General features: G+C 38.6%; 1 protein-coding gene across 1 annotated transcript in view; it reads left to right on the forward strand.

The window, feature by feature from the left end:
* The window catches only part of SLC16A10 (solute carrier family 16 member 10), a 62,517-nt gene that overhangs the window by 15,285 nt on the left and 23,751 nt on the right, over positions 1–23,481 (forward strand). Inside the window, exons 2-3 of the mRNA XM_032184895.1 lie at positions 19,377–19,521; positions 22,742–23,180. Coding sequence (XP_032040786.1) covers positions 19,377–19,521; positions 22,742–23,180 — 584 coding nt within the window. The remainder of the gene's footprint in view (positions 1–19,376; positions 19,522–22,741; positions 23,181–23,481) is intronic.

Raw genomic sequence — 23,481 nt, forward strand, 5'->3', positions numbered from 1 at the left:
TATGTAAATCAAGTATGTAATTTGCTGGCAGATTAGATGATTAAAATCAGTGTTTTGTTTAGTTATCAGCTTGAGCCACTTGGGAGTGAACTATAGAATGTTTCAATCATCACTGAAATGTCACAAAACACGGTTGTTTTTGTTTGTATTTGGTAGCTATGGAGAAGAGTCTCACTGCATGGAAACATTCCACTAACTCGATTTATAATGCTGTGCTTGCATGGAGCCTCCAGCTAATTGCCAGAAAGATCTATGATCTTTCCTTGCAAGTGTCCTGGCAGCTCATCTTAGAGGAAATAGTCCTGTTTCACTCAGTCTTTTGCTGGCGTCTGTGTTCATAGAATCAGAGGATAATTAAGCCTGGATAGGGTCTCTGGAGACCATCTTGTTCAACCCCCAGCTCAGAGAGCAAGTCCAGTCAGGTCAGATCCCTCGGGGCCTCGTCCAGTCAAGTTTGCAGAGGTTCCACTGTTGCTCTGGGCAGCACATTCCAGTGTCTGACCTCCCTCCTGGTGAAAAATCCCATGTTCTGTCATGTCTCCTGCCTCTCGGCCTTTCGCTGTGCTCCCTGGAAAAGAGTCTGGTTCTGTTTTCTCTCTATCCTTCTGTTTTCTCTATATCCTTTAGGTAGTTGTAAGCAGTGCAGATATTACTGCTGCCTACAACCTTAGGTAAATCATTGCAAGGATGAACAAAACTCAGTTCTCCCAGCCTTTCTTCATATACCAAATGGCCCAGTCCCTGGTTGTGTTGGTGGCCTTCTGCTGCACTCTCTCCAATATGTTACAGTCTTTTTTCGTTCTAGGAAGTAGAAAACCCATCACAAGTCCATTTGCAGCCCTATGAAAGAAGCATGCCCACTTCCCTCAACCTCCTGGCATTGCTTGAGCTAATGCAGAACTTTTTTTTTTCCTGAAAGCCAGACTGCTGAATCAGATTCAACTCATGCCTATGAAGTTCCCTCCATCTCTTTTTGCAAGTCTGATTTCCAAACAATCTGCTTGCAGCCCATACTGGTTCCTGTTTTTTTTTTTTTTTTTTTTTTTTTTTTTTTCCCCAGGAGCAGGACTTTACTTCTGCCTTTAAACTCATTGTTCCTCTTGGCTTGTTTCTCAGCCTATTAAGGTTCCTGCTCACAGCAGCCCTGTCCTTCAGCATGTCGTTCACTCCTTCCAATATATTGATGTCCCAACTCAGTGAGTGCAAAGTCTTTCTTTTCATGTGCATTCTCTCTTGTAAAACAAGGTGTATGGCTTTACTGGTACACAGCACTGAAAGACTATAATGCTACACATTGTGACTGGATCATGCACAAGCAAAAAGAATAACATGAAAATAATAGATCACACTTAAAATTGATGTAAGCCAGTGTTCTTTATCCAATACCAGTAAGTAAGAGATACTTAGGAAGCTTAAAAAGTATTTCTTCCTGTTGTATGCTTTCTTCCCTTTTCAGTTTTAGGACTTGGCAAGACAGAGAAGCCCACCCTATATCAATTGATTTCTTTTTTTTTTTTTTCAAAGACACTTAATACGTTTTGGACTTCAGAACACTCATTTGTATTGGATACACAGCTGAAATGTTTCTCTACACACTATATTTTCTTGCCTCCTAAATGTGCTTTCTGATAACTCTGTGAGTCCCAAGCCATTTGTATGCTTTATGAGAAATAAATGCAAGTTAATATTTACTCATATCCATTCTGTGTGTGGCGTGCATGTATATGTCAAATAAAATAAACATCTTACTGTGATCACCTGAATTTTCTGTTCCAAAGTGAGGAGTTCTGTCACTTTAGCCTTGAGTTGTTAATATACCAAACAGCAAGGGGACTCGCATTTTCTGGATGTTGCTGGTAACTGCTCCCTGTATGCTAATGTGACCTCTTCTTGTTAAGCCAGTTAATACTTCAGAAAGCTTTTTCTCTAATCTTATGGAAAATTTGTTTTTATAAGAAGCTTTTGTGATGGATGGATGAATCCTTTTGATAGCTGGGAAAAAAAAAAAAAAACAACAATTAATACTAGATCAATTTTAAATGGGATATTTACTTTAGTATATCCAAATAATTCTCGATGACTGGAGATACCTAAACACTTAAATATTTTTATTCAAAAAAAGTTTAATCACAACTCATGATTGATGCATGATACATATTTAAATATCTTTTAGATATTCAAAAGCTCATGATATTTATCTGCTTTAAAGAGTCCTTTCATCAGAGGAGGTGAGTTTACTATGGTGAAGGAAGAATAAAAATTAGATGAGGGAGAGAAAAGAATCCTTCTGAAAGAAGAAGAACAAAGAAAGCTTGTCGGAGAAGTACAAGAAAGAACAAGGTAATTTTTGCTTTTAAGTCTTATTCTAGTTTCTTAAAATGCAGAAAACTTGCTTAACACATGACTTCTCAAATTATTTACTGAAATGCCTTTTTTCATCTGGAAGGATTAGTTTCTAAAACAATTCTTAATACCACTTCTGCATGGTAAAGATGTGATGTATTTTTCTGAAACACAAATAAGTTTTTCCTCTATTGCTTTTTTTTTTTTAATAAAACTTATTTTATCTGGCTTTATTAAAACTCTGGAAAGAATAATTATCCTTCATGAAACTCCTACCAGCCTGCACCTAGAAGCATTTTTAGCTCAGATTTGGAGGAAATCTACTACTTATGGTCGCCTGTCTTGAAGTGTACGGCTTTTTTTTGTCTGGGCTAGGTTACGTGGAGATATCCTTTGGCTGGAAGGGGTGGTGGGGTTAAGGGAGGAAGATACTCTTGTCTTCCTTGCAGACTTATAAAGAAAGAAGAGGCTGATCTCTTTGACAGTATACTCTCATATTCTCATACTTCTCTGGAGTATGAGAAGCTTCAATGAATTTGACCTCTGATTTCTAAGGGGCTGTCTCTAGTTTCATTTGCCAAAGGAAGATAAACACTCATTAACTTTGTGGGTTTGAGAATTTTTATTTTCAAGCTTATGTAATTTCTCATATTTAGTCTGTGATAAATACTTCAGAGTAATCTGGTTGTAGCATTACTGGAATAGTTTTTCATTACTGGATAACTTTATCATTACTGGATATCTTGGTAAGGATGGGGAGGAAAAAAGTCACTTCAGAGCTCCTGAGAGTAATAGCATTGCCTCAAGCTAAGCATGGTGTTGGCAGGAGCTGTGCAAATTTCTTTGTGTAGTAATTTCTTTGTGTAGTTTTTGCCAAAGAACCTCTTTCTTGACCTGAAATATCCCTGCTGTTTCCAGCTGCGAGCTTCATGAACAGTGTGAATTTTGATAAGATGATAATTATTCATGCAGAATAATTTATTAGATCACATTCTTGTCCTAATTGTTTTCCCATTTTTAATAACTTTTACCTTGTTTTTATTTTCACTTGTTTTCTAACGAGTCTTCCTCTTTTTTAGCTGCTTTCGTTGGGTTAACCATGTAATCCTAAAAATTGACCGAAGGATGCAAGTTGCGAGGGATGTTGCTTTCTCTAGCTGAAGCAGAAGACACCACTTAAAAGTTAGAGTGTTTTAAAATGCTACATGATTGTATTGGTAGTTGTCTTGAATTGGTCTTCAAGTTGTGAGGTTTGTAAGCCAGGAGTACTCAGGGTGAAAAATAATTAAATTGGAGCCATAAGAGAATGTTGAATTTGAAGTGGTTTGACATTTAAATCGTCCTATTTTTTTTTAACCACAACAGACTAGTGTTACGTGCTATTAAGGAAAGCAGCAATTTTTCCTGCAACCAAATCTTCTTCACAGCCAAATAGTGGGGAATCTTGAGTCAGAAATAAAATGGTTTGTACTAAGTTTAGAGTGTGTGATTCCTTAACGCCTGGATTAAAGTGGATAAATGGTGTGGATTATCCCCTTTGCTGTGGTATCACTTTTACTTCTCTTATCTATCCCATTACTCCCACGGAATTTCTGTAGCACATAATGTAGCAAAGCTCATTGTGATCCCTTAGAGGATGGGGAGGTGACTTTTTAAATTAAAAACAAAACCAAACCAGACTATTTTCCTACACTCACACAGTCATACCCACATACTGAGGAGCATCACACCACGTGTCTACAAGTAGCAGGCAGGCCACACAGCTGCATGTGTCAAAGTGGTCTGGCCAGATATCCTTGGAATGAAGTGAGGGATGAGAGATGCTATCAAATATTTGTCTTCTGGGTGGTTCTAAGGTCAGCAGCTGTATGCTAAATTTGGATGTGGTTTTTGTACCCCAGGAGCTGTTAATGGTGAGGATCTGTCCTATTCCACCTCTGTGAGTCATTAACTGGCTTTTGTCTCCTGTTGGCTGTTTTACAGCCCCAGTGCTGTTGTGCTGTCATCTCAACAATTTAAGTCTATGGTTTGTCCTTTGTTTTAGTGTAAATGTGGTCCTTGTTTTTACCAGCTTGTGTACTTTGGGGAGCTGGTATGTAGACCTACTGTGTCCTTTGATCTGTTTATCTAGGTATCATCAGTGCATAATGTGCTTAAGGCCATTCTCACATTCTTTCTGGAGCTTCCACACTCAGGCATTCTCAAGGCATTGTCCAATCCTATCAGCCTTAATCTTTTTATCACAGAATTTCTTTAAGTTTTTATAAAACAGCAGTGGCAGATACCCATCAGTTTCATACCAGCAGCTCCTAATCTGGTATTACCATGTAAACCACCAAAGTATGTTTATCAGACCTACTGTCTGATATCTTCCTTTTCCATCTTGCCAGTGCCAGAGAAAACCTGGGATTTTGCTGTCACAGTTTTAGCTCTTTGGGCTTATCAGTCTAATCCTTTTCTTATTCTTGGTATTTCAGACTGTCTTGTTCATGCATGCAGATTTCTCCCTCTCCAAATCCTATCAACTTGCCCAATGCTTCGCAGTTTCTCTGTGCCTTAGGCTCCTGATTGGTTTCTACTCATGGGCTGACTCATGCCTTACACAGGGGACCTTCTTGCCATGAAGAACATATCCAAAGAGCAGCCACCTTCTGGTGATGGAGTGCCACGGGACTGAGTGGGGTGGTTGTTATTCCTCTCGATTCTATCTCTTTTTGGGGAGCCTGTCCCAGTGCCCGACCACCCTCTGGGTGCAGACCCTTTCCCTAACCCCCAGCCTGACCCTCCCCTGTCCCAGCTCCATGCCGTCCCCTTGGGTCCTGTCGCTGTCCCCAGAGAGCAGAGCTCAGCGCCTGCCCCTCCGCTCCCCTCGTGAGGGAGCTGCAGGCCGCCATGAGGCCTCCCCTCGGCCTGGTCTGCTCGGGGCTGAGCACACCAAGGCACCTCAGCTGCTCCTCATACGTCTTCATATCCAGACCCTTCACCCTCTTTGTAGCCCTCCTCTGGACACTGTCTAGTAGTTTTATGTCCTTCTTATATAGTGATACCCAGAACTGCACACAGTGCTCAAGGTGAGGTCACACCAGAGCAGAGCAGGGCAATCCTTTCTCTCGACCAGCTGGCAGTGCTGTCCCTGATGCCCCTCAGAGTATGGTTGACTCTCCTTGCTGCCAGGGCATGCTGTAGGGTTCAACGTGCTGTTAACAAGAACTCCAGCTCCCTTTCTGCAGGGCTGCTCTCCAGCCTCTTGTCCCACATTCTGCACATACAGTCAGGGTTGCCCTGTCCCAGGTGCAGAATCCGTCTGTTGCTGTTATTGAACTTCACATGGTCATTGATTGCCCATCTCTCTAATTTGTCCAGATCTCTCTGCAAGGCCTCTCTGCCCTTGAGGGAGTCAACAGCTCCTCCTAATTTGGTATCATCTTCAAACTCAATATGCATTCAAGTCCTGCATCCAGATCATTTATGAAAGCATTAAAGAGAGCTGGCACCAAAATGGATCCCTGGGGAACCCCACTAGTGACTGGCCACCAGTCTGATGTGACCCCATTTACTATAATCCTCTGAGCCTCACCCATCAGCCCATTGTTCACCCATTCTACTATATATTTGTCTAGGTGTATGCTGGACATTTTGTCTAGAAGCATACTTTGAGAAACTGTTGAAAGCTTCATGGAAATCCAAAAAGATTACATAAACTAGCTTTTCATGATCAACTAGATGGGTGACCTTCTCATCAAAGAAAATTAAGTTGGTTAAGCAGGAATTTCCCCTTGTGAGCCCATCTTGGCTGTGACCAATGACCTTCAGATGTTTTTCAATAACTCACAGAATATTTTTCTCCATAATTTTACCAGGCACTGAAGCGAGACCATAGACCACTACCAAGGTCATCTTTCTTGCCATTCTTGAAAACTGGAATGGTGTTTGCCAGCTTCCAGTCAAATGGGACCTTTTCAGAGTCCTCAGATGGTTGAGAAATAATTGACAGTTGTCATGATGACAATAGTGAGCTCTCTGAGTATTCTGGGATGAATCCCTTTGGGTCCTGTAGACTTATAGGCTATATCTAGGTGAGCAGCAAATCCCACTAAGTTTGAGGTTCCTGGGAGTGTATTGTTTCTGCAGTCATGGTCCTCCAACCCAGGGCACCTGGGATCCCAGAGCCTTGGGACACAAGTTATACAAGTTAATCACTTGTGTAGTCTATTAGACTAAATTTTTTATTTGCAGTCTTACCTGAAAGTTCTTCCAAACTGTACTCAGAGACAGGCATACTATTGGTATGTGGTTTTTGAATTTGCCTTTTGATTGTGCCTGCTGAGAAAAAAGCAGGCACCTAATTGTACCTTTCTTGAGAAAAAAAAAAAATCAGTAATTTTGCCTAATGCCAGTTTACACCATTTTCTTGTGATCAAGGTGAAGTTATATGCACCAATTTTCCATATTTCTGATTAGGGATCACAAAGTTCACTGTCCACTGTTTATACATAAAAGTTTAGATATTTGCTATCTTGTTTCTTTTTGGATGCTTCGACTGATGTATTGTACAGCAGCTGCTGAGATAATGTGGAGATGGGCTCACTACTTTCTGTGGTGGGACTGGTATTTGCCAAGGTATAATTTGGGCTCCCCCTCCTGCTGTTGTCCCTTTGATGGGTGTGCAGATGATAACTTATCACATAACCCAACTCTGTACACAAAGAGAAAGAGTTCACAATCTGACACCTGCTAAGATCAGCAGTGATATTTTAGTCCTTTCCTTCCCCTTAAACTCAGAAATAAGAAATTCTGATTTCCTATTCACTCATTCATTTGGAGTTAAGTTCTGACTGCAAAGATGGCAAATTGTTGGTGTAATTCTAGTGTGCTGGAATCTAGTGCTCTGGAAATAACATTAAAGTATGGTTGTGGATTTGCTAGTAGGCAAGCTACTCATTGCTTAGATTGTAAGCTGATGAAAGTGAACTAAAAATGCTCACTTCTGAGAAATTAGAATGCAGTGGATGGAGATTGATCTTTCAGCAGAAAGACTTCAAAGTGTTTTTTTTTTTCTTTTTTCTTTTTTCTTTTTTCTTTTCTAATGACTGTTTATTCTATGACATACTATTCTGCAATAAAACCTGGAAAAACTCTCTGCTGATTATATTCCCAGTTCTTGCCATTGACACAACAAAAATAGCTGAGTCACTTCAGGGAAGAGCGTTTCAGATTTGCACAGCTTAAGCAAGGCTATTGCAACTGCTCTGTAGAGTGGTGGATGTAGGCTTCATCTCAGCAAATAAAGATAAGAATTCTCTAGTGAAAGGCTAGGGAGTAAAGCACTGAAACTCCCTGAGGTCATTCAACCCTCATTGGATCTTCAAGGAGATGACTGATTACAACAGTTGTCTTGACCAAATATTACAGTGCAGAAAGACTTTTATGTCTTAAAGAAGCAATAAACAGTGTTTTAATCCAGGACTTCAGAGAAAAAAATCATGCTAGACAGTGTGTGCCTGTGTCTGTTTGCTTATGTCGGGTACAAAGAGTCTTTTTAATGCGGCAACCCAGAAGCCTGAAGAGCGAAAGGCATTGGTGAAAAATGGGGGAGGAAATGAACCAGCAGTATGATTGGCTTACAGCTTGCTGCTGTTGTACATATTTTATAAATAAGAGCTTTGCACTTGAGATATTTTTCAGAATACCTCAAAATATTGAGTAAATCCATTGATTTTGTTTTTAAGATAAGCGGGATTCTTATCAAGCAGAAATTTTAGTTCTTTAAAAGAATCTTCAGAAAGTTGTAGCTGCTTACCATAACCCTGACTTTGATTTTTAAGAGCAGGTATCATGGTTTTGGCAAAGGATCATTAAAAGGTAGATCCCAAGTAAAAGAATAATAATTAGAAATACTGTTGAAATAGAAAGATGTTTCTTGAGTTAAACAACAAATTTGTTCCAAATACCGTTGTTTATATCTGCTTTTTGTTTTCTATGTAAAACATACTTTACTACTCCATTATTTTTAAAACTAGATTTTTCCTATATAAAATTTTGGAAATACTTAATTTATTTAGAAGCATACTCAGTATTTTTAGAACTGGTTGGATGTCTTTCAAGCATAACCTTATTAGTTTTGTAGAGCACCATAGCATGATAAAGGAGACCACCTGTGGTGCCTAGAAGTACCTATATATGTAACAAATGTTGTAGAATAAAATTTACTTTCTATGTTAAGCAAATAGAATTTTAGTTCAAAAAAATAATTGCTTTCTTAAATTTTTAAAACTAGTGTAGTTGAATTACTTGCCCATTTGTGTGTATTTTAAATGAAGTTGCTATATTTTGCTATGGAATTAGCTAATGCTGAGGATGAAATGCTGAAGTTGTGTGAAAATGACTTTGAAAAAATGAAGGTTTTTTTTTTGGATAAAAATGTGCATAACCTTTTGCTTTTTCAGTCCGGATATTAGACTAGATGGGACAGATGAAAACTCCAAACCTGCAAACCAGCACTTCAGAAAGCTGTAGCTCCTAGGTCCTAGCTCTGTCACAGGCTTAAGTGAGTCGCAGATGTGAAATGCTACATATGCAGTGAGTCACATGGATCAGGGTTGTGAGTTGTGCTGTGTATCTGTATAGTTTGTGCAAACTGGCCATTCGTTCAGGTTTTCTGGATGTACAGCATTTGGGTCACTAGAAAGAAGGTGACTGCACAAGGATTTGGACATAAAGTTAACGAGAAGCAGTTTAATATCCCAGTTAATAATACTGGCAGGCTTGACAGTTTTGGATGGAGATGATACAGAGGCACAAGGTCAAGAGTTAGTGGCTGGTTCACTTGGTTACAAGGGTTACAGAGGGCACAAGCTGAGTCACAGGTGCGTGTAGCTGATAAAAAGGGCACGTGCTGACACAGAGAATTACTGTCGTGTATGCTTATCTTGTATTTGCTTTTATCACGCTCTCTATGCAAATGATTCCCTCTTCCTATTAATCTTCTGAAAGAGACAACATTTTAATGCATTTGTGTTGCAAAAAAAAGACAGTGCCTCTGTTATTTTACTGTTTTCAGTATTTGAAGGGAAGAGAAGTGAAGATGCGGAGGGAAAATGTGATGCATATAAATCCCTTTTTTAGCCTATGAAAATATTTAATTTTTACACAGTCATCTGAAAATAGTCCAGTTGTAATTGTACTTGTAATACTAAATACATTTTCTTGGGTTGAAACATTCTGTTTCACAATTGACAGTTTTGTTCCTATATGAATAGAAACAAATAGAGCCTTGAAGGTATGGATTTAAGGCCTAAATTAAGTCTGATTTTAAAGAGAGACCTATAGAACATAATGGGGGGGGGGCATACATTAGTGTACTCAGGGAACACGTGCTGTTATAGTGGGGTTTGGGGATGCTCACCAAGTTACTGACGTGTGATGGGGTCTCTTAGCCAACTGTGATGGGTTCAGAAGGCTCTTTGCATGTGAAAAGTTAGAATGAATTTGTGAGCTGCTTGATAGTAAACTACTGTCCTGGACTGCAAATAGTATACCAAATTTAGCTGTGAAATGTGTTTTTTTTTTTTTTTTTTTTTTTTTAATTTAAATTATTATTATTATTGTGTCTTTTAATCTTCATCATGGTCTCACAAGGACTTGGTGCTGTAGAGGTGCCATGGGCTTGCATCATTTAAAAGACAAATTTTGACTTGCAGGTCCTTGCCCAATCTAAGTGAGGTGGGGGGAAAGGAAAAAGACTGGTAGCTTCATTGAGAACTTTAAAATTTGGGTCTTGTTACATAATCCACGGTGCAACTCTAAAACACAAGAGCATTGCCTGCTGTGTTTGGTTGCAGATGTGTTCTGGATATGTGTGTGCAACTTGGTTGTGACAGCAGTTAACATTAAACCCTTCTGGCAAATCGGGCTGTCATCTTTGAATTGAGGAGCTAACACTTTGTTATGCAGAGAACCGAAATCAAAACAGAACGTGATTCTTGGTGTTAATCTGTTTGGTATTTAGAGAAAGGAAAAAAAAAAAAACTGTGCTAATTTGGGGTGGGGGAGAGAGGGAAGGAAAGATGAAAGCATGCCTGGGAATCTGAAACGGAACTCCAGTTTTTCAGGTCATTAATTAAAAATATGATTATGTTGTGCTTTAAGAACTGTCTCAGTCAGCAGAAAACATTCTTGTATGACTTCTGAAAGGAAAAACAAGTGATTACAGCCATTTCTTATCGATCTGTTCCTTGTTTATTCTTCCTACCACAGCATTTTCAGACTTCATTAAGTGTCAAAGGTCAAGCTCAGTTTGCCATGAAATCCGAACGCGTACGTTTTTCTGTTAATGATTGACTTCAGCCTTTTTTAAAAGGTTCCTGAAGGCTTTTGTTTGTAATCTCTACTAGCAGAATTTGACTAACAGTGCATTTTTTATTTTTGAGCTTTTGTCTTTCGAGTTCTTATTAACTTAAATATTTCTTTATTTTACTTTAACGTTGCCAGTTTTATAGAAGCTCTGAAGTTCTAGCAGTAAAAGTTGTTTGGCTGTAAGGACATCTTTCTTTAACCATTTTAGAGTCTTATTTGGTGTCATATAGCTTGAAGAAAACACCACGATTAGTTTCCTATGATGTTTGCTTTGGATTCAGCAGGACTATCTGATTTGTTTATGTGATAAGGGTGGGGAGCAACAAGAAAAAAAAAAAAGCAAAAAACAAAACAACCTCAAAACTGCCTAAGCCTGTGTTATTTTAGCAAGAATAAATTGTGAAGCTGTCAGTTATCCACTGTCACTGCATCTAGCTGTTTCATCACTGTGTTTTTTTCTGATTTCACCCATTTTTCTGATTTCTTTCTCTTTTCCTGCAGCTTATGCTCGCAGTCTTATCTGACTTGATCTCAGTAGAAATTCTAATCTTGTCGTTACTTCTGAAGCCAGAGGGTGAGACTAGTCTAGTCCTGCTTTTGTAAATGGCAAGCTTGGGGAAGATCACTGTGTTGATGATATACACAAATCTCTTTTGGCACTTGGTGGTCTTTAAAGTTTTTCCACACATGATGTAAAGAGAACACACAGTGTATAAATCCTTAGAAGAAATCAGTCTATATTCTGATTTTAATATAATGTTTGTAATATATAGGTTCTTACTCATATTATATAAACTTATTCTGCTACTTTCACAACCTACAGGCAAGCTTATACTTCTTTCCACCCTGTTGCACGAAGATCAAAACGGCACGTTGAAATCTGAAGTAGCATTTTGGGCAGTCACAGGGCGTGCTGAAGAGATGCTGTGCATAAACATAGTAAACCTTACGGCTATTTCTAGTCTGCTGAGTTCAGTCTTTTCATTCAGATTAAACTGATTTTTGTGGTCTGTTCATGACTTAATGCTGTGATAGCATACAGCTTGGTTATGGAAACAGAGATCTTTTTATTGGGATCCAGTGGGTCACATATAGTTCTTGGTTTCTGATTCATTGTAGTTCCCAACATCTTTCAGTAATAAGGTTATTTAATAACTGACTGGCTCACAAAGGACAAGAGAAAGGAGGATAGGGGAAAAAGCAATGCGTTGTATTCCTCTGAGGTATTTCAACTCATGCCTGGTTCATCAGTGTTTATGTATTAGCCATGATCTCTTTGTGTTGTGGAAATCTGATCAGATTTATAGATCACTCTGATTCTTAAAGACTGTTCAAGATAACTTATTTTGGGGACACCGAAGCTATTTCCTTGCACTACAATTTCTTTGCCCTGAATATAATAAAATTTTCCTTTAAATCAGGGCTCATATTTTGGATAGCGTTGCTTTAAGGGAGAGCCTACCTCAGATATCTGCAGTGTAACCTGAGTTCAGAGTATAGGAAACTTCCTGTGGCAGCATTATGTCATAAATTTATTTTTAGACCTTAAACACATACTTGCTCTAAATGGGACCAGCAGTCTTTTTGAGTAGAGCAAGCAGTGCACTCGCTTTATGACAGTGGGGATTCTAGATGTCATGTATGTGTATGGATATATATATATATATGTATGTGTCACCATACTGCATAATTTCAAATTCCCTTGTCCTTTGTCTACTGACATACGTTCTGTGATCTAGGGGCTGCTCAGCAATGGGAATAACTGGGTGGAAATTCAGTAGTTCTCTCCACTGTGCCCCCAGTGATAGGAACATGGGGGTACTCTCAATTCATCAGAATTCACGAGAAGCTCCTGAGCTGTCAGACAGTTTTCGTGAGCTCGTGTCAGCGGGGAATGTGGTGCAAGTCATTTGACATCTCTGGCTAGCGACAGGCTGGTTAAAAATAGGGCTGGCAACTTCTGGGGGGCTGACCTACAGGGGCTCCGTGGGCATGCGAGGATATTCTGATGGTTCTGTGGGACTGTCACTAGCTAACAGCTCTTGAACAGTTCCACCTTTTACAAATTACTAGCTTTTCCCTGGAGGAAAAAAAAAAATTAATTAATTAGTTAATGGGGAAAAGAGGATGTGTCTGGAGTGCCTTAGGCAGAGGGTAACCCTGTGCTTCTGGGTACGTGCAATAGGAAGAAAACAATTCTGATGGAAAAACTGCATCAGTAGGAGGGAGATTGGTAGTTTTATAATAATGAAGCTTACATCTGTAATGCTAATAATAGTTTCTAGAGATCTGCCTGTAAGGATCTCTTTGGCTTAAAATTCAAGGATGCCATCTACTTCTTCCCATTTCCTGAGGGGGATGAGGGGAGGGAAAGTATCCTGATCCTTCACTTTTGCCCTTTTTTTTTTTTTTTTCTTACTTGAAAGAGTCTTTACATTTTCCTAAGTTCCACATACAAAGAATTGGTGGCTGACCTAACATTTCGAACCTAAGATTATTTATTTATTTATTTATTTATTTTTCCTGAGGAACTGCTGAGGCTTATTAACATGATCTTCAGCACCTATTTTTTTTTTTTCAAGAAGCAAGGACTTAAAACAGCGTTCCTCCAGAATTGGTGCCTGAGCGTGTTCTGTAACTGATTACAGTAAAATGCAGTGGAGCCAAAGCACTATCGGTAGAGCTAAATGTTCTTGAGGAATGTTTAGATGCAGCCTTCTGCTTTGGAAAACCCCTTGTATTCTGCTCTGGTGAGGCCGCACCCCGAGTACTGTGTTTGGATTTGGGCCCCTCACTGCAAGAAGGACATCGAGGCCCTGGAGCATGTCCAGAGAAGGGCTCTGAAGCTGGTGAGGGGCCTGGAGCACAAGGCCTGTGAGGAGCAGCTGAGGGAGCTGGGGGTGTTTAGTCTGGAGAAGAGGAGGCTCAGGGGAGGCCTCATTGCTCTGTACAGCTACCTGAAAGGAAAGTGTGGGGAGCTGGGGTCAGCCTCTTCTCACAGGTAACTAGTGATACGACCAGAGGGAATGGCCTCAGGTTGCACCAGGGGAGGTTCAGGTTGGCAATGAGGAGACATTTCTGCTCAGAAAGAGCAGTCAGGTGTTGGAATGGGTTGCCCAGGGAGGCGGTGGAGTCACCGTCCCTGGGGGTGTTCAGGGAAAGGCTGGATGTGGTGCTTGGGGACATGGTTTGTGGGTGACGGTGGTGGTAGGGGAATGGTTGGACCAGATGATCTTGGAGGGCTTTTCCAACCCTAATAATTCCGTGATTCTACGAGGTTTCTAAGCTGCTTATTGCTGTTGGGAGGACACAGCAAAGGAAAAGGTATTACAGTATGCTAGCCCTGTTTTACATGTTCTTTGTCTACGTACTTTGTGGTGATCAGAAACAGGGTGCTAGGCTAAACTAGTCTGATCTAGACAGTATTGCAGTTACTTCATTCTTAAAATAAATACCATGTAAATTTGATTATGCAGGCAAGGAATTATTAATGAGAGCTGAAGACTGAGTTACGGAGTAGTTTGCTGTAAGGTGATGTGGGTGCTGAAAGTGTACAAGTGTTCTGGGAGAGGATAGAAATAGAAGTTCTCGTAAGAGAAGTCTCACTTGAATGCCAATGAATGCACTGAGGGCAAAAAAAAAAAGAAATTATTATTTTCAAAACAGAAGACAAGACTGGCTCAAGAAGTTCTTCGTCTGTGAATGGTTTGAGGCTGGGAGAGTCCCCGTTCTTGCATAAATCACAGCTAATCACTTAATGTAAAAACCTTCATACTTCTGTTGTAAATATTGTCTTTCCCTTTTCTTCAAGTATTTTTATAAAAATACAAGGAAGACACTCCTAAGTAATATTAAAGCCGTGTATTCAGAAGTTACAAAGTGCCATTAGTTAAGCAGTTACGTTAACTCTGTATTATAATTTCATTGTAATACATTACTTTTTTCCACGCAAACCTTTTCAGTGTGTGACAGTGAAAGTTGTTAAATGTGTGCTGCCCATATAGCTTGTCCTATATTGCTTATTTTACACATTCACTTCAAAACATTTTTTCTTAGAAATCTACTTTCTAGGGTACTTGAAACAATAAGAATCTCACATATTTCCTTTAGTATGTGAGAGAAGTGTTTATTTCCATCTCATAAATCTAGAGACTGACCTGGTTTCAGTTCTAGAGCCTGAAGCAGTTTGTCCCTGGTTCTGTGCTTTCTGCTCATTTTGAGTTAAAACGAGAACTTTACATTATCCAACATCGTTACAGGCCGTACTGACAGCCGTCGGTGTCGTACAGCCCGAGCTACTGTGCTGGTTACCTAAGGGGACAGTGGGAGGTGGGGTTTTTAGGAAGCACACCTGACAGCGAGCAGCATTGTAGGGGATGGTTGGCCAGGCTGTTCTGCAGATATTTCAGAACAGTGTAGCTGTGGGTCTTAGTGCATGGCAATCTGCACAAATATCTGTGATATTAAGCCTAGAAAGCTCGCTCTCGCTTTCGAAGGTCTGTGCTTCCGTCTTAGCGCGTGTAATGCCAAGTACATTGTTCTCCCAGCTATCCTGTGTGGGGTAATTATACTGCTGTCTTGGTTTGCTGCATGAGCTACACAAACACGTCTAATTTTTTTTTTTTTTAATGTGGGGAAACAAAACGTTTCAGAGTTGCTTTTGAATCCTCAGTTTAAATATTCTTCTCTTCGTTTGCGCCCATCACTTCTCTTCCAGACAATAGCTTTTTGTTCCCTGTCTCAACGAGAAAATTCTCGGGGGAAAATATTTAGAAAAAATCTTGAAGTTCATTAGGGCATGAACGGTGTTATTAGTGTATTAAGCCAACCACTTGAAAGGCATTTGTGAGGATAAAACTGATAAGACTTAGTGTAACGCACAGAAAACTTTTGGTGTAAAGAGGAATGTTATGGAGGGGTAGCCTTTATTTATGTTAAAGCAAGGTTAAAGCATTCAACATGATACGGTACTAATGCTTTATTTTCTGTTGGCTTCTAAGTCTTAGTGTTTGTGTCTAGAGAGTGAACTAAAACTTCTGACAGCTTGATATGTAGTTTGGGACATCAGTGTGTATTGTGTAATCCAGCTGTAGCAATGGGGATGATTTTGGGAACAGTCAGATATTGGCTACTTACATTTATTGCTAAAGCAAGACATGCCATTTAAATTAATAAACCAAGACAAAACCAAAAACTTTTGCTTTTACTTAAAAAGAAAAAACAAACAAACAAAAACAACAACAACTTAAAAACTTAAAAAAAAATAATTAAGAAAAGTAAAATGGCAGCATATTTGTGGAGTATGCGTATATAGCTGCATGTATATATACTATAGCTGTAGACTTTTGAACACAAATAGTGTGCGAACATGCACTCAGATTACAGCTGCATAATTTATATTTGTAGTGAACTGATAAGAAAAGGACACGGAGCTGTAATTTTTACTTCGTGTAATTTTAGTTACCGTATATATTTTTTTCAGTGGCATAGAAACACTTTTTGATAGTGTTGCTACCAATAGGCGTGGTATATCAATATAAATGGTCTGATATTTTAACGTAAGAACTAACTTCTGTTTTGTTTTCTAAGGAAGCTCAATAACTGGTTGTTTTGCAGTTTCATGGTTTGAGGAGTTAATTCTTAAGTTCCAGTGCCTAAAGGAGGGCTTAAGTCCTCCTGAAGTAAGAATAGCTTTTCTTCTGCGGCAATCAACATGCTTTGTGTATGAATGTTAATGCAGTTACACGGAGCACTTAGGTGTTGTATTACTATCTGAACTAACAGCTTTGGAATAAAGCCAGCATGTGGCCAGGAAAGCAGCCAATAGCCTGGAAGAAAAATGTTTTAATTAGTATGTAATAAGTGCTCTAGAGAACTCTTGCAATCCTGGCAAGCTGTGCATTTGTAATTTTTCATATTAGTTATTTGGGACAGTTACTGTAATTTATGTTTTAAAATGCGGAAGACAATTACAACTTGTACCTTTCTCACACTGAGTGGAAGAAATGGAAGAATGCCTGAAAGCTTATTCGGGCAAAGAAAAATTGAAAATCGCATATGGCCTTCAACTTCTTCACAGCATCAAGATACTGCAGTAGGACCTGCTTGCCTTAAGGAAATAAGTTATTCACACGTGCTCTTCTGCTTATGATATCTTAGGGTTTTTTTTAGTTAGTTGTGCAGGAGAGGGCTGCAGTTTCCTGTAGGTGGGTAAGTGGTAAAGCGTGGACTCCTGCTTCTGGATTCAGTCGTGGTGCTGTTGTGAAATGCGTCAGTGCGTCGGGTTACGTGGCAAGGGCTTGGGTGCAGGGGGCTGCAGGGGTGGCCTCTGTGAGCAGAGCCCAGCAGCTGCCCCAGGTCAGAGCAGAGCCAGCTCCAAAAGGGACCCGCTGTGGAGGTTGTGCTGGGTCTGGCAGGGATGGAATTAACTTTCCCTGCAGCCCCCTGGCTACCAAAACCTTGCCATGTAAAAACAGTGCATTCATAATAAGGCCGTGTCCTTCCTTTCTACCGCACGCTATGTGGGAAATCTGCACAACCCCCCTTCTGTTTTAGGCCAGCCTGTCATTGCAGTAATAAGGAGGAAATCAAGTGATAAAGGCATGTTTCTTTCATTAGGAAACATGAAAAGACAAAGTCAGCATGTTGCTAATTGAATGTCATTTGAGCTGAATGTTTTCACTGCAGGCTTTTATATTCTAATTTTATTAGCTCTGTAAGCCATTAAGAAGTACTATAAAATATTTGATTAAGCCAAGGAGAATGCTACACGAACCACACAGCCTGTGCTAACTGGGAAATAGGGCTGCTGCACGCTTACGTGGGGCTCTGAAGTAACTTAGGCTGTGACTTTATGCGGGCTTCTTGAACTCTTCCAGTTGCTCAGCTTCTTCAGCTGGTTTGTCGCGGGGATTGAGGCGTGTGTACCCATGCGTGTGAGATTGGATGCTCACAGCCAGCAATCGCTGGTGGGCTTCTCTGGTGCCACGGCTGCCTTTGGCCTCTCATAGGCAGGCAGAAAGGAGCTTCAGACATTCCTCTGACCGCTGCTGATCTGATGACAGTGGGCCTCGCCATGCCCACTTCTCCAGCTGCCTGTCCTCTTGGCCTTGGATGGCAGAGGCAGGCATGCCCCACCGGCACAGGCTGCCCAGAGAAGCTGTGGGTGCCCCATCCCTGCAGGTGGTCAAGGCCAAGCTGGATGGGGCTTTGGGCAACAAAATGCCTCTACAATGGTCCTTGAAACTCCACAATATTTATCACATCCTCAAAAAACAAAACAAACCCCCAAAAAAGAACAACCACCAACACGCTCACACACAGAAAAACAAACTATCCCAAACAGTTCATAGTTCATTGAGATCATTGTTTGCACTAAAATTACGGTTTTATTTCATGTGCTCTCATTATTTGTCTCTAGCCATCTGTTCTCTTTTGTCTTTCATTTACATTGTAAACTCTTTTGAAGAAATGGTTCTTTGTTTGCTTGTTTGTTTTACTCTGTGTTTTTTCAGTGCATAGCACAATGGGGTCTTCATCAGTGCATATGCCTCATCAGCACTTCAGCAGCTTATAAATCTTGGTATTAGTATATCTGCTTCCAAACAGTGTCCCTTAGGTCTCTTGGATACTTACTGATTTTGGGCAGCCTTATTTACCCTTATCACTGAATCACAGTTGCTTATCTAACTGTCTTCAGCAAAGATACTCTAAACAAAATCCCAACACAAATTTAAACCTATTACACAAATTTAAACCTATTCCAGAAAGGAGTTAAGATATTTTTTCTCAATGCATCTTGCATCAAAAGCTTTTTTCACTGCTTTTCCTCCCCTAAATAGATGGGGAAGTTTACCCACTTCTATATGCTTGTTATAAACACTGTGTTAGAACAGCATGGGTTACCTTTATGACCTGGGAGCACCACTGAGTGTAACATCACTAATGCGCATTTGGGAGAATGATTACACGCTAGCTGGTAAATGATGCAGTTCTGTATGCCCGTATAAAATGAAGCAGGAAGTTGATTTTTAATTTAAAATGAATCAAATACTCTTCCACCTAAGTTACTTGAAGATATTGTAGCACGTGAGTCGGTATGCTCGAAATTCAGCCACAAAAGTGTGTTTTGTAACTTTAGTGTACTCACCTGAACAGAGTCTTAATGATCTAAAGACTCATTTATTTATAAACAAACAACTATAGTTTAAACAATACTTTTAGAGCTGGAGCTGGATCTAGATCGATGCAATTAAAGTTTGTTAAACTTTTCAGCAAACCTAGCTGCTTAAAGTCATTGAAGCATAGAATTAAATCAAGTGAAATGTATTACTATATATTTCAGAATAAACGTGGCGTGGAGTTATCGTTAATGGGCTAGTCATCATCTTGAATACTTGCTCAGTCACTGGTGGAATAATTGTGTTGAAAAAAAATAATAAAGAAAAACAATAATAATTTGTGTAGTTAATTGTATTTCTTCAACTGATGAAGTCTAAATCATTTGATCATGTAAATTGGTCAGGCTTTTAATTTTTACCATGTTAGGTAAATGTATTTTTAAAACTATATAAACATACAGTTTTAGGTATCATGATATGTTTCTGAATTAAAACAAATAGTAGCTGAAAGCTTTAATTACTCGTTCTTCTAAAACACTGTCTTTTTCTATTCTGCAGCATGGGTGAGCTCTCTTTCTATGGGAATGGTCTTCTTCTGTTCTCCAATAGTCAGCATATTCACAGACCTGTTTGGTTGTCGAAAAGTTGCTGTTATTGGAGCTGCAGTAGGGTTTGTTGGACTCCTTTCAAGTTCTTTTGTAAGGTAAAAGCATTTATTTACATTCAAAGTGTATTTTATCAGTTTTACAATGTAGAGGTTATGTTGGTCCTATCAGCTGAATATGAAGAAATAAGCAGTGCTGTTTTATATTATCTGCGACCTGAAGCTTAGAAACCTTGTTCTATCTGTTTCTGTTTTTCTAAACATATGCCTTTTGTCGAAACTCCCAAGTGGAGCTTTTAACTTCAAAAATTACTTTTAAAATATAATCTAACCTCATAACAGCACATCCTATTTAACAGGAGCTACTATGTGTGAGTCTATCGACAGCAAGACTACGCAGTAACCTCCAGGGAGGTGTTAATATTCAGTCAAATCAATGTTTTCTTCTATTCTTACTATTCCAGTTGCCTAACCCTAAGATAGTGACAAACTTGGTACAATGATATATGCTTAGAGTTTACTGTCTTTAAGGAAATCTCAGTTCTTTCTTTTGTGACTAAAAATACTTAAACAGTAGACGAGCGGTTTTCTTCCCTCCAGATTACACTTTATTTTCTGTAAATTTTGCAGAATAAATCCTAGGAAGTTTGAGTGACTGATTTGTTTTACATGCACAGTAGAAGATGAGGAAACAGGAAACTTACTTTAGTCATCAGCAGAAACTGTTTAGTGAAGATAGAAAAATAGCAAAATAAGCTATAGTTACATCTAGTTCTCAGTCTGCTAAGAGACTCTGCTAAGTGCATACAAGGCTTGAACGAAAAGCAAAATTCTGAAAAGTTTTCTGCATAGAAGAAAACATATTTCTATACCAACAGGCTTGTGAGAATGTGCTTTCTGTGCCTGTGTTCTGAACCAGACAGATGTGAGCTCTCTGTTATCTGAATGGGTGGATGTCAATGCTGCATGGCACCATGCCTGAGCTAATGCATCTAGCTTGGGTTATGTCCTCTAACGTGAAAACATACCCACAAGTTTACTGAAAGAGAAGACAAGCGGTCCTGGTTTAGGTGCTGAGATTTTTATTTATTCTGACAATAAATAATATTTATGGGAAATGGAAAACTACCACTTGCTACTTGAGCAAGTGTCTCTCTTTTTTTTTTAGTTAATCCAAATGCAAATACATTTTATTTAAAGCAAACAAACTAAACAGAGCACCTACTCCGTGATATGTTTTAAGAGGCTTGTCACCACATTTGAGGTGGAAACTAAAGAATATGTGTTGGAAAAGTCATTTCTCCCTGTTTAACACAATATTGTGGTAACTGATAAATACTAACAGAGCCTCATTAATGCTAAATTAAAAGGAAAGTTGTTTCCTGCCTTTGTAGAAAAGGTTGTCATCCTTATACATTTCCCTGATATCCACTGGAACAACACTACAGAAGCTGCATGCCAAAGGAAGTTATTTTGTACTGATTTTAAAAAATACTTTAGCTTGTTTGAATTTTGTTTTAGAATTTGAGCAGCACTTGTGCTTTGGATGAGAGATGAGTTCTTATTATAGTACATTACAGGTTAATGTGCATTCTTAGTGTTTTATTGTGTTACTCACACTATAAAATGATTTATGCTGATGTTATCAGTTAATTGAGGATGTATAGTTCAGATATAGAAGTGTTCTAGAAGTGGTGAAATTTCATACAGCAGGCAAATCTAAATATGATTTACTGCTTTTGTTACATACATACTTGATACAAATTGTATCTCTTAGGAAGCTGAGATGTAAGAGCATTTGCAGTGCAGGAGATTTTTTTTTTTTTACGTATATCATACTGCAAACTGTTTGAATCCACAGAAAGGAAGCAAAAGTTATTTGTCCTTACTGTATTATGTTCCTCCTCTCATTTTATATCTTCTGATTTTATTTTTCTTGGATGTTTTCCATTGCTTAAGGTAATCAGTCTTTCCCTCTTGCACTGTTTCTTTTGGCTACCTAATGTTTTATAAATTGATAGTTAAGTTTCGAAAGCAACAATAATGTTACACATGTAGTCCTTTTCACAATTACACACAGCACCATAGTTGATGGTTAATCAAATACTGTTTTCTAAGAATTTCTGTAATTGCATGGGAAGCTTGCAGAACATGCAGAGATGCTGGCAGCTAATGTTCTGTGGTGAAACACGCCAAATAAAGCATTCATACTATTAATAAATAAATAAACTGTTTTTCTGCAACTGCTTTAAAAGCAGGTGTTAGCAGATTAAAAAGAACCTATGGTTCATTTATAAACATATATATATATATTTTTTTAAAAAAAAAGTAAAAAAATCACATTTCACTTTAGAAAGTTGTTATAATGCTTTTCACACACTCGTGCTCTTTCATCAAAATGTAAAAATGTCTTCTTTGAATTATCGATAGTAGAGTACTAATTTAATACTAACACTGTTACTACATACTGTTAAGATTTCTTGCTCAATGAGCTTTTTATGTCTGTCTGTGATATAATGCAATGGCCTTAATTAATTTCAGTCATGCTGTATGCAGGTGATGGTGGAGAAACTTGTGATGGGGATCCTCCTTAACAAGAGCTGAAATACTTCATTATCAATTCTTTTTTCTTTCTTGGCATATCCAGTATCTGAATCAAAACAAAGAATTTAGAATATATAATAAAGAAGGGAATATTTGTCTTAAACCATAATAACTAAAAATTCTGTCATTTCCTAATAATGGTTTATATTACCAAAACTTAAAAAAAATATCTTTTTATTACTAATAATGCTTACTGCTTTTGCTGTTGTATTTTCATAATAAGCTATGTAAATGTTTAATTCTTCTCGGTTCATGAGGAGGACCAAATATTATGTTTGAACTGCTAGAACAAGGAAGAAATGTATAAGCCAAAGCAATATAATCATATTTAAACAAACAAAAGAAACACTAAAAAATAATAATTAAAAAAAAAAAACACTAATATGTTTAAAGTTATATTTGGCGCATTCATCTTGACAATGATTTTTAAAATTTTATTCAGACTACTTGGTATAATTCTACTGAAATAACTGCTACTTGGTATAATTCTACTGAATTAACTAATTCTGTTCAATGAAGTTCTAGGAAATGTTCATTAGAAAAAAGAGTTGGTTAATTAAGTTTACACAGTGTAATTCAACCACAAGTACACATAAACTCTTAACTCACTCCTGAAAATATGTCAATTCATTAGAAAAACTCTTGTATATGGTAGTTCAATGTGAGTGTAAGTGCTTAACGAAACATTATTTTTTTTTCTTTTCTTTTGATACAGCACCATTGAACCTCTGTATTTCACCTATGGAGTCGTATTTGCCTGCGGCTGCTCATTTGCATACCAGCCGTCTTTGGTCATTCTTGGGCACTATTTCAAGAAACGCCTTGGACTAGTGAATGGCATCGTCACTGCTGGCAGCAGCTTATTCACTGTGACACTGCCCTTCCTCTTGAGAGTTTTGATTGATTCTGTTGACCTGTTCAACACCTTACGGGTCCTGTGCGTCCTCATGTTTATTCTGTTCCTGGCTGGCTTTACGTACAAACCCCTCATTTCCAACGCCAAAGACAAGGAGGTAGCAAAGAAGGGCAAGTTCAGATTTCCTCCTGAGAAAAAGATTTTCAATTTCTCCGTTTTCAAAGTTATGAGTTACCGAATCTGGGCTTTTGGGATTCCAGCTGCACTTTTTGGATACTTTGTGCCTTATGTCCACTTGGTAAGTGCAGATCTTTTCCTACATATGATGTGTTTAAAAGTACTGTAATTTCCCTTTGTGCTATGAACTAAGATCAGTGATAGGAATCAACATTTAAGTTAAAGAAGTTTTGGGGAGAAACATTAAATTAATTCTGATGATGTCTGTGATTAAAGGAGATTCCAGGGCTCTAATCAAAACCAGTAGACTAAGCCAGTTAAAATTTTAGCTCCTCGTTCTCAACTTTAGGTTCTATAGCAAGAAAGATGTAAAATACTTTAACCATGAAAAGAGACATTTGAAAAATATTCTGTGCTATTCT

This window comes from Aythya fuligula, chromosome 3 (assembly GCF_009819795.1).
Source record: "Aythya fuligula isolate bAytFul2 chromosome 3, bAytFul2.pri, whole genome shotgun sequence".
NCBI classification, from domain to species: domain Eukaryota; kingdom Metazoa; phylum Chordata; class Aves; order Anseriformes; family Anatidae; genus Aythya; species Aythya fuligula.